The sequence below is a fragment of the Poeciliopsis prolifica genome, unplaced genomic scaffold (genome assembly GCF_027474105.1).
Source record: "Poeciliopsis prolifica strain line A6 unplaced genomic scaffold, Auburn_PproV2 SCAFFOLD038, whole genome shotgun sequence".
NCBI classification, from domain to species: domain Eukaryota; kingdom Metazoa; phylum Chordata; class Actinopteri; order Cyprinodontiformes; family Poeciliidae; genus Poeciliopsis; species Poeciliopsis prolifica.
Window position 1 is genome coordinate 3,450,656 of NW_026562413.1, and position 12,123 is coordinate 3,462,778.

General features: G+C 38.0%; 1 protein-coding gene across 5 annotated transcripts in view; it reads right to left on the minus strand.

Annotated features, from left to right (window-relative positions):
• The window catches only part of syngap1a (synaptic Ras GTPase activating protein 1a), a 46,612-nt gene that overhangs the window by 26,643 nt on the left and 7,846 nt on the right, over window positions 1-12,123 (minus strand). For all 5 annotated transcript variants that reach the window (XM_055053806.1, XM_055053810.1, XM_055053808.1 and 2 more), the window contains 2 exons: window positions 2,868-2,956; window positions 2,640-2,761 (listed from right to left, as the gene is read on the minus strand). In XM_055053806.1, the coding sequence (XP_054909781.1) occupies window positions 2,640-2,761; window positions 2,868-2,956 (211 nt within the window). The remainder of the gene's footprint in view (window positions 1-2,639; window positions 2,762-2,867; window positions 2,957-12,123) is intronic.

Below are 12,123 nucleotides of genomic sequence, written 5' to 3' on the forward strand. Positions count from 1 at the left end.
AGTTAAAAACTAACATCCAGGTAAGTTTAGGTATTTTAACGTGATGTTTCGGAAATCCTCTTTTGTCATGCATTTTATGTTGAACTGGTTCTACAGTCAAGCCTGGCATCTTCTCTTCAACGCAGAGAGACATTTCTGTGCTCTTTTAAAGTGGACACTTTGTCATCATTTTGTTGAAGCTTGATTTAGAAGTTGTACTGGTGCACAGAAGATATATGGCAAGGTACATGCCTTGAAAAAACTGGTCTGATCTCTGAGGTGGAAGTGGATGCACAAGGACGAACCAAGCGGAAGACAATAAACCTTATTGTTGAGAAAGGATGGGAGTGGTGTCATTTCACTGACCCCCGAATCATTTCAGGGTCAGGTGAATCTAATTGAAATTCAATTCCATCTCACACAGACTACGATAAGGGAATGTTTTCTCCCTCATCTTGTTTTCTTATTCGAAAATGTTGAAATTTAAGTTGGGTTATTTAAAAAAAAAAAAAGGCAGGAGGACTGACAGAAACGAACACAAATACCTGATAAAACAGTTGATAAATACGCAGATTTAATGCCGATCATCACCGAATAATAATGACCGCCGCGCATAAAAAGTGCTCTGATAAAATCAACAGACTTTGGCAGCCGAGCCGGAGCAGCTGCGTCGGAAAGCTCGAGTGTGAAGTTGGATGCCGAGGGCTTACAGGAAAGTCAACTTAACGCTGCAGAGTGAATTAAGCGTGTGTGGGCAGGACTCAAAGCGAGCTGTGCGGGCAGCTGTCTGAGGCAGCGGTGAGAGGGGCGCGCCGACCTAAACCCCAACATCATTTAGCTTTCGCTCACGGGCTCCATCCCTGCTGCCCCCACACAATCCGCCGGGTTAATTTATGATTTATTTCGATGTCTGAAACATTGCATTTTAGCACACGAGGTTTTCCCACATCCTCTGCTAAATGACACTTTCCTCGTTTTCCCATGTCGGACATCCACACCAGAACCCAAATAAGTCTGCAAAGCGCCTCCCGCTGTGACGGGAAAGTGTGCCGTCAGCGATACATTTTTACTCCCTCTTGACATTCTTGAATTTCTCCATGTGGGCTTCGTGACTGGATTGTGTGAAGGTTGCATAAAATTTTGAAGCGCCAGATCCAGCTGAGGATGTGACCCCCGCCCCCCAACCAACACACACACACACACACAACCCCCCACACACACACGCACACAGACACACAAACAAAACAGGAGAAGAAGCCTGTCATGAGACGCTCCAAAGCTGCTGCATCCCGACAAAATGTAAAAAAAAGAAAAAGGGCTAAATAAATAAATAAAAGTCTCTCAGACAAGATAAATGTAAGCATGTGGTGAAAACAATCCCTCTGGCATCACAAGAGCTTCACTTTGTTTCTATTATTTTAACTAAATTAAATTTCATTTTGAAAGCATAACTGATTAAAATTCTTTTATCAAGAAAAAATGTATCTCAGTTGCATATAAAAGTATTTAACCGCCCCACTGGAAACTAGTTTTAGTTGCACATGTAGTTCAGATCTTTGCAATTAAAAAAATGACAAAAGAGTTGCTTAAATAGTTTGAGATTTTGTCCATACTGCAAAAGACGTTTAGCGAGACCTTATGGCGGCAGTCACCGAGGTTTCAAATTCAACCAAAAAACTATGAGATAAAGGCAACAACAGCAGCTGACTTGTTGTGAGTAAGTCAGCTACAACTTGCTCACAACTCTACAAATGAGCAACAACTTTACAGAAACGAGTGATTCATTCTTTTCTGTAAAGGAATGAAACAAAACCTGAACTTTTCACGCCTATGGATCAGTAGTATGCCGGGATGAAGACGAATAAAGCTTACATTGAACAGAATTACAACCCTAGAGTAAAACACATTGATGTGGGATTTCTCTTCTTCCCCTGGTACCGGTAGCCTGCAGTGAGTGTAAAGCAAACGGATTCAACAAGAATCCCGCGGTTCCCAAGCTTATCTCAGAGTTCACCAAGGCCCGGATTCAGAAAACGTTCTGTGTTGCTTTCATTGTCGTTTTACTTAAACTCTACTGAAAATCTCTGGTGGGATTGGAAAAAGGTTGCGGCAGCACGGAAACTGAGGAATATAAATGAACTGAAGTCCATTCACTAGTGAGCTTAGATTCCTCAGGGATCCTGCCAGACTTTGCAGTCCAGGTATGAATCACATTTGCAGCAGGTCAAAGGAACCAAAGGTTCACACACACAAAGGAAAAGTTGATGTAAGAGCCCTTTTGGGCTTTAAATATGCTGATCTTGATGGAGTTGAATAATTTTGAGGCCGGTATTTAAATTTGACATTTTGAGTTGAATTGGAAAAAAGCATTTGTACAATTAGTCCAGTGCTTCTTGTTTTATTTATTTTTTTGGATCTAGCATGTATATTTCGAAACCTAACAATTTTAGGTGTGAATGTTGCCTCTCAAAAGTATTAACATTTTGACTATTGACTTTGACTAAGCCAGAAGTGAAGGGAATGTTTTCAAAAAAACCTCAGAAACCTGTATGAGTTTTTTGTTGTTTTTTTTTTGTTTTTTTGTTTGTTTGTTTCTACAAGCCAAACTTGTAAAGCTTGCAAATTTTTCACAGTTTCGGGGCTTTCGCTTCACGTCCTACCTCTCCTGGTCAGCACTACGAAACCGGGGCAGAATCATCTGTTTGAAGCTGCTGGTCCGGTCCAGCTTCGGCTGGCTTTTCGCCCTCTTGATGGAGCCCTTCAGCCTCCGATTGAGAAAACTCTAAAGATTAAACACAACAACAACAAAAAAAACACCAAAAGATCCCATAAACAGCTCAATGAATCTGTACCAATAACGCTCATCCTGGTGTTTCTGCTGAACTCACCGGCTGCCTGAAGGGCTGAGGGGTCGTGTTAGGAGGAGTCTCCATACTCGACTGCCTTACAGAGGCAAAACTTGCCCTGCGGGATTGGTCTACAAGAGGACAATGTCATGAAAAAGGAAGCAAGGAAAACAGTCATGAATAAGATTTACATTGTCTGACAAATCAGTTGTGCTCTTTCATGTTCTACATTATATTAAGAATAAATCTTATTTATAAAGGAAGGTGTTAAGATGCCACATATTTTAAGTCTGACAGTCATTGTCAACTTGATTGCAAGATTTCAGTGCGTTTTTATGGTCTGTTAGACCTCTTTGTTTTCAATCTTTGTTGAAGTGCATGACGTTTGATTATTGCTAATGAAAGTTGATCACTGACTACTACATTGTTCATTAAAAATAAAGCGTCCGTTTACATACAAAATACAAATACAAAGTAAATAAATATATGTATTTCAACAATTTCAAAATACATAAAAAAGCATTTTCAAGTTGCTGCAACTAGCCATTTTAGCAAAGCTGAGTTAAATTTTAGGAACCACACAGCTTTAATTTATGCCAGAACTTTACAATGACAAAAGCATCCAAATTGTTCTGACAACATAAAGTTGGCCAACAAATCCCAAAGGAACACATCACAGCCACAACTAAAACAGATAAGACAGAGAGGATGAGACAGCTTTTATTGCCATTCTATGCACAAGGCGGGCGGTACAAAGAAATTTTCTTGGCAGCATTCTGAAATACAACAAAAACACACAGTGACAGAGTGGATTGAATATAAACATTTACATTTGTGGTACAACCATTTCAGAGAAAAACAATAAATCAAGTCAACAGTCGGACATGTGGTGGTGGTGTGATGGTCTGGGGCTGCGGTGCAGCTTCAGGACTCCAGCGACACAAAAAAGCGGTCAAAAGGTGCTTGCACATATCGACTGTGAGAAAATGATCAACGTTTGGCCGAGGAAATGTTTTGAACTGCACAACTTAGTGTAAAATTATGCAAAGGAAAAGTTGATGTAAGAGAAATACTGAAGGTGAAGCACACAGTCTGTGATGACTCATCTCGATAGCTTTAGTCTGTCCTTATGCTTGCACAAACTCAGCAACATGGTGATGGATTTATGAAAGTATGAGCAACTATCTACAGAAAATCTCAGCTGACGCTTTCTCTGTATGGCCAAGAAAGATGATGTCAACGTAAACCTAAATGAGGAGGGTGCAAACCCTGTTCACATATAACTATTTTTTCCCTTTTACGCTGTCTAAAGGCTGAGCTAAGCAGGAATTTAAAGATAACCGTACAGCGGTGAGTAGTTCTTACCCTTACTAAGGTAAAATATGTTATTATTATACTGTGAACTTTAAGATCACTTTAAAATGCTGCTTCTTTCACACACCCATTGTGAAACATGGCATTTGAACACATCAGAAACAGTTTTCCTCTCATAATGTCAAGTATAAATAAAGGCACAAGTCTTAATAAATGTGAGATGACAATAATTCCTGGACCTAACACTGCCTATTGTCCTCTCTTCCCAGGTTCATATCTGACAGTAAATTCTTAAGATGTTTGAAAAGTAATAACGTTTCCACCAGAAAAACATTTAAAAACTGTAAAATAAATAAAAGTCCATTATGTCACTTTAAAAAGCTCTTTCAGCATCATTCTAAATATCTGAGAGGAATCCAGGAAGGGAAACAGCTTAACTACACAAACACAGACAGTTTTTTCAACAGAAATATTAATACCATGTTTTTATTTATGACACAATGCCCCTATTGCTGACCTCTGGTTAGCCAAAACAGTGGTTTTCAAAGGGAATAGGAATGACAAAAAAAATACAAAATAAAAAATATATAATCTAATACAGTTTTTTAAAATCAGAAAATATAATTTGTTTTTAATCATTATTATAAAGTTTTTCTTAAAACAACTTTTTGAAATGTTATTTGCCAAGCTCATCTCGTCTGATTGGTTGAAAATTCCTTTACCACTGTAGCTCCTCAATCTGGTGAGGCAAAAGCAAAAAAAGAGCAGAAATAGAAGAAAAAGAGAGAAAGAAAGAACCTTTCAACAGCCCTGCTGGAGGACTGACATGAAAAAAATCAGAAAGAATGGGGCAGCATTTATGCTAAACACATGTAATAATTATTGAATAGTAAATAAAAGTGAGGAAAAGAAACACAGCATTTGTCATCTACTTTAGGTTGGCAGGCAAGTTTTAAATAAACGATTTCTTGATTTAACAGTCAGTATCAAACCAGAAAATGTGATTAAACAGTTTAAGTTGTGGTTTAACACAGCAGTCAATTTTATTTATATATAACACTAACTTGGTCACAATTACTGGGAAACTACAAATATTTCAGAGGGCCTTCAGCTTAACTAACGTAGAGCTAATTGACTGAACAGAATGGATGTCACTTAATCTGCAGTTCAAGATTTATTTATAAATTTATTAAATTTGCCATGAAACACAAATAAGCCTATTAAGTACAAATGTGAGTATAAGCTCAAATTCTTATAAAGAAACATATTTGCTTAATTCCTGCAGTTTCACACCTGGATTATTCTGGTTATGTAATAAAACGTGCAGATTCATCTGTAATGTGTCGGGGGGGTTTCTGCTTTTTTTAAATCTAGACGCAGGTCTGATGTTTTTCACTCCTCAGTTCTATTTTCGGCAGTGACTGATCTGTTGGGTTTTTTTTTTTTTAGAGCTTGGCCATTACCCTGAGGAGCTCTTTCATCCTTTTTTTTAATTTTTTTTTTTTTTTTTTTGCAAAGAGAATCAAGACACGCCGTCATCCTATGAGTTTGATTTCCTCGCTCTCAGTGCTTGTAAGTAGGCTACTCTCCAGGTTCTATTCTGAATCGCAGATAATTGTTTGGTACCCATGGAAACAACTCCAAGGGCTTCTGCTTGAAGTGTAAAAGATATTGGCACAAAAAAAAAAAAACTGCACAGCAACGATGACAGAGAAACACCAAGCAGCACGGCGCGAACAGTTGCATTTCTTCAAATCAGATGTGAAGAAAAGGAGTCTATCAGGGGCTCTGAGGGGCAATCGCCCTCGGCTGGGGGAAAGACTTCAGATTTCTGAGAGTGTTCACATGGAGCTGAATCACAACACAGCAAATCGATCGAAAGACCTTGCGGGGAAAAAAAAAAATAAGTTTTGCATGCATCTACAGCAATGATGCTCGCAATGAGGATGGATTAAAGTAAACGTGACATTAGAACACATGGACGTGTTCGATCGGGCCATTCTGCATGTAAATTGCTCTCAAGACGGAGCATGTGGGAGGCAACAGCCTCTAGCTAACTATGATACAGAGAGAGAAAGACGGAGAGAGAAAGACTAAGAGTGGGCGTTAAAGAAACATAGTCAACCTTTATCATATCTATTAATAAATGTAGGGAAACTTTGCATTTTTGACTCTTTTGTGCCTAAAATAGTGCAACAGATATTGATTCCACAGTTTTTAATAGGATAGAAGACATAAGAACTTTAGCTACTATGATATAAAGTCCAAGAAATTACTTTTGATGCATTGTAATTAGGATTCATACGTAGCAGGATAATAATGTGATTGAGTTTTTAAATTTAGGCACAAGTGCCTTGCAAAAGTATTCATATTGTTTAATCTCGTAGCCTCACATAAAACAGCTGAGTCCAGAAACATGCAAAAGGCCCAAAGGTAACTTTGGAGTAGCTGCAGTGAGCTACAGCTCAGGTGAGCGAATATTTTGATTGGAAAACTTTTACCTGTGAACTCCCCAAAATCTTGGCGCTTTCCAGCAAATATCGAGTTATTACGGTAATTTCACCCCCTGCAGTGGCAGGGAGTGCAATTAATCTGAGGGGCAAATTGTAAAAATAACTTAGTAGATTTTGAACGTTCTGATTTTCATGGGTAACTGGGCAAATATATTTAATCACAATTAAAATAAGCAAAAATATCCACATTTGAAGCAAGTCATACAGGGTTAAACTGAATTTAAGTTAATTGAATTTAAACAAGAATGCGGAACATAAACTTGTTAGATTAAATCATACTGTTAAAAAGTAATTTACACAACTCAACATCAAACATTCAATAGAGGCTCAAAGTCAAACAGATAAAGAGCCAAACCAAAGATTACTGTATATCTGGTAGGTTCTGATCTAAAATATGTTGCAATTCCTGTGGAGGAGGCAGAAATGTTATTTGAACTTTAATTTGGGTAAAGCATCTGGACATTCTTAAACTATTTTAAAGTTAAATGTTTGATTCAAAAAGGCAACTTTCGTTTGTAATGCTTTCAGGCAGACAGAACCTGTTAATCTTATCATATACACATATGCATCATTTATATGTAATAATTTTAAAATTGGTCGAAGTTCTATGTTGTACAATTACAGGTCTTTATGCAAATATGCCTGTGTAAAAATGTATTCTTTTAGCAACTTCAGAGGCGCTAAAAGCTGCAATAACATGCAAAGTTGATTTTCCAATTATTTGAATCCCTAGAGAACTTTTCCCACAAAAACTGGCATATTAAGATGAACCAAATATGATATTTAGAGAGTGTCAGTATAGAGGACTGGGGTTTTTTAACTACAAAAGTAGCAAAGGAAGTCCCTGTTCTCAGGCCTTATTAAAAACAAGTCCCAAGATTCAATGTGATCAAGTTTTCACACAAATTGTAGAAGCTGTTAACCTTCTCTGACTGTTTCATTTGCTCACAGTGCTATCAGAGTTTTGGGTTCTCTGGAGAAAACTGCAAAAATGAAATTCTGGCCCAAATTCCCTGAGAAAAACAGACCAGTTTCAGCAGGTTGGGTTATTACAGACAAAATGCAACGAGATGTCTCCATTTCAGCAAAGTGCAGTCATTCATGATATGTCTTTTATTCCAAAAGACTAAAGAATAATACTTAGATAAATGCTATTAAGGTAATGGATCTTAGTAAGAGTGAAATAAACTTGATTGTGGCTGCCTGATTTGTTGAATGGTGTATTTCCAGTCACAGGCCACAAACATGGGATCTCAGTGTGACTGGTCTGGACAACAACAGGCCTCCAGTGACTCAGACTGCCCTGTTGGGGCAGATACTGCATTCCTGTCATATGGAAGTGTCTGTAATTGCCATATTTCATCTATGGCAATTACACACTTCATGACAGCAGATAACCGGCAATTATGGGAAAACAATTTGCTCTTGTTCTGATAGCTCCAATCCGCAATGTAGGTCAATTAGGTTACCTTAAAATATATTTTCTATCCGTCTACAGTTGGGAAAGTAGGTTTTGAATTCAAATTACAGAGCAAAAATAGTTAACAGCCGAACCCGATTTTGTCAGTAAACAGATTTTATGATGACGTGAAATTGAAGCCAGATGTTGATAATGACCCGAGTGAAAACCCACTCAGGAACAAAAACAAATACATCTATAAATTTGTATTAAATGAAAAGAGTTTCCTTCCTTTACCTCAGGAACATTGCCAGATTTAGAAATATCTTACCTACCTACTAAAACTGCCCACATATAGTGACTCCCATATAACTTAGCCACATGCTGAGTTTGCGCGACAGCTAAGAATTTTGAGGGTTTTTTTTTTTTTTTCCCCAATTTCTGCTAAATTATGTTGGATTTTCTGTTTGTTTTTGATGAGATTTGCCAGCAGCACCCACCTCTTGGATGTTTGACAAATTTTCCTCTGGGAACTAAACGCCTACTGGAGACCACGATTGAACACGCTTTCTCCGTACCCATTTCTTATCCACGAATAGACTGAATTGTAATTCATTGCAATAATAAGTATTAAAACATTGCTTTAAAATAGTGCAAATATTATATACCTTTCCAGGTGAATTGTGCCCCTCTTAAGCTCTATAATACAGACTTAAGCTCTGTAATACAAAACAAACCACAAGTCTTATGCTGTAATTATTTATTAAAGAAAAATTAAGCCAAAATAGATTTTGTGATAACTAATTTAAACCTCAAATTCACGCTAAACAGCCGAAGCTTTAGAATTGAAAGGAGGTCAAATAACGTAATAAAAATCACTGTAGAGAATTTTTTTTTTTATGCTTTGTAATTATGTTACATTATGGATTTTACCTGAATAGCTCTACTGGATATTAGGTTCTCAATAACTAACATAGTAATTAAACACTAAAATGTGTAATTATTTGCAACAGCTTGAGCAGGTTTGAATATTGCTGTACAATGAGCAAGTGTGTGACACATCAAGTAAATATCATTTCATTTATTTTCTACTCTTTAGTTAATGATCACTGAAAATAGCAATGGCTGGGAAACATCTGCACACACCTGGACGCAGTTTGTTAACTTAACTTTGCTTGAAGACTAGTCACGATTTGAAGATCCTACTTCTAACGGGTTACATTTGGATTTATTATGATGCTGAAGCTTTGGCTAGACATGTAAAAAAAAAGGCTGAAGATTACCCGTCTGAGCTCTGCCTGTCAAAACTGAGCCGCTTCGAATCTGAATGCCTCACTGCAAGCCATATTTTTAGACCAAGTTGGCCCATTCAAAGTGACAACTTGTTTGAGTGGATAGTCACTGCAGGTATCCAAATAAATGTGCTTAAGCAGAGTAAAAAGTGTTATACATTCACTTCTGGTGCAGAAGTTTGAGACAGAACTCCACGAAATTTGGACAAAACAAAGAATAAAAGTGTTTTCCACTTGTGTGGGATTTTTGTCCTGAACTCCAGTCTTGAATAACTCAGACAAAAGTGGCTGTTCTCCAGATTAAAATCAGCAATCTTTTCAATTTAAAACCACCAAATAGGTCAAATGTGCTGAGAGTTAAAACCACGCCATGAACAGAGCTGTCCAAACAATCAGCATGACTGACAGGAGGAAAACCGCCCGGCAACCACTTAGTGGCTCTTTGACAGGCCGGCAGCAACACTGCAGGGGGTTTTAGTATGAGCTGCGATTTACAAAACACAGACTGAAATCGCGAATGCCAAACGCGCTGTAACCGTTCAGAGGAAGAAGTGCGATGGGATTGCGTCTTGCTGAGCATTTTAGATTCGAAGAAAATAAACCCTCATAGGGTAACAAACCCGTAATGTGAAGAGGCAAACGTTGACATAAAAACATCCTAACGCTCCAGTTTCATGATAATCATCTTCCAAAACAAAGCACAGAGGTGCAATAGTGTGACGAGGTGAAACATAAAACTGTCACGTAGTTTCAAAGGACCATGAACTCTTGGAAATACCACGAGATGTTTATGAAAACTTTGGAGGATTTTAGCAGCAAATGGAAAATAGATCACTTCAACACTTTAGCAGAATAAGGATGCCAAACAAAAGTGGTTCACTATGAAATAATAAACCTTTTTTTAAAGGTTAGGCTGAGTTTGCAGACCTTTGTCCAGTAGAAAGCTTACAAGATGAGATGAGTATAATAAAGGGACACAATATTCTAAAAAGAAAACTCAAAATAGATTGTGAAAGTAGGATTGGTCAATGACCCTAACTCTGGGATTTTTAAAGAAAGTAAAGTGGACAATTATGTTTACGTAAATAAAAAAAACAAAATAAATAAAAAAAAGGTCCACCTCTGGCTGTAGTCAGAGCCACTCCGGTGCTATGTTTAGAAACATCACTGTAACGAGGTAAATGCACACTGCACAGAAGAGGCAGAGTGGTGGGATTTAAAAGAAGTGGTGGGTGGCAGGGTTCAGGAAAGGGGGGCACTGTGGGCGGGAGAGATCCACAGGAAAAAAAATAAAAAATGCAATCAGTCTGAATCCCGACAAGCTCACAAACACACACAAAAAAAAAAAATTTGGACTTGCAGCGTTTTGTGACCAGCAGCAGCTACGGTGAAAATCCTCAACAGCAGCCTAAATAAATAAGCAGAACTCGTTTTCCATCATGTGTGTTTTTTCAGCATTCCTGCCTCCGAAGGGGAGTGTGGCCTCGTTACCATAGGAACATGTTGTGCACCGCTCTCCATCAAACTACCTTCGTTTCCACTAACGTATTTAGAAGCGTCATTACTGTGCTTGTGAATGGACGGATCCAAATGAAATGACGAGCGTTCGGCAGAAGTGACTCTACAGATGCAGCAGATGTGGGAGCCAATGTTCGTTTTGGAGGAGGAACCTCAAAACTAGAAGCAGCAGCAGATCGACACGCATCTCTGTGTGTCAGACTGTCACACAGAGATGAGCATTTAAAAGTGGATGAGGAAATAGACAACACATGAAATAATAAACCACTCAACAGTGCATGAAACCTTCTCCATAAATAAGCAATGCATTTATTTAAATAAACATTTTGTCCCATCATTTAATTTTTGTCTGAAAAACGAAAGGCCAAGGCGAGTTTTACGCCTCCCTCCTCACGTCCTCCTCTCTTCATTTAAAAAAAAAAAATTATTTAATAAATTTGATTAATAAACCAGGACATTAACGCTCCATAACGTTCATTTTTTAACTCATTTTTTTTCTCATCTAGCAACGTGGAAGTGAACCAACAAATATAATCACATTTCACCTCGGCCATCATTATGGTACAATATCGAATGTTGTATTAAATACTCATAACAGATATGCTAACATTAGCATGCAAATTACAGTGTGAATCATGGGGAGCAGAAAGGAACAGAAAGGATGAAGTGAACACCCAGAAACAGTTTTATTATTACTGTAAGTAATTGTGTCGTTTGTTGTTGCCCCCTCCCCCAGGTGGCGCCACCGGCATTCAGATTCTTAAACTCTGGCGCGAGTTAGAAGTTTGACATCCATCCTGCTGTATTATGTCACTGAAAAGCAGCTCAGACAAGGTAAATTCACAGAGCAGCTGGAAGCAAACAAACAGTCTCTAGTTTGTTTCTGCCTTTCGTTTTTTTAACTGTTATTTTAATGTTTTGATATTCAAAAACAACAGGTTTATGCGCTGTGTTGACTGTCCTGGAGCCAATTGAAGAAGACGTTTTAATCCACGGATGGGAGAAGGAAGACTTGGAGTGTATCAAAGAGAATGTAAAAAGGGAATGGCACCATCTAACCCAGAGGATGGCAACATAAAACAGAAGGAGTCTGTCAGTGTGAGGCTCAGAGGAAACTTGATGCTCCAGTGGAGGACAGGGAAGAGGGTGGGGGAAAAAAAAAAAAAAAAAACTTCAATGCACAATAGGATTTTTTCTGAAAAAAAAAAAGGATTGAAAAGTCATGACATGAAAAGTAAAAGTCATACGGGCATTAAAAACCT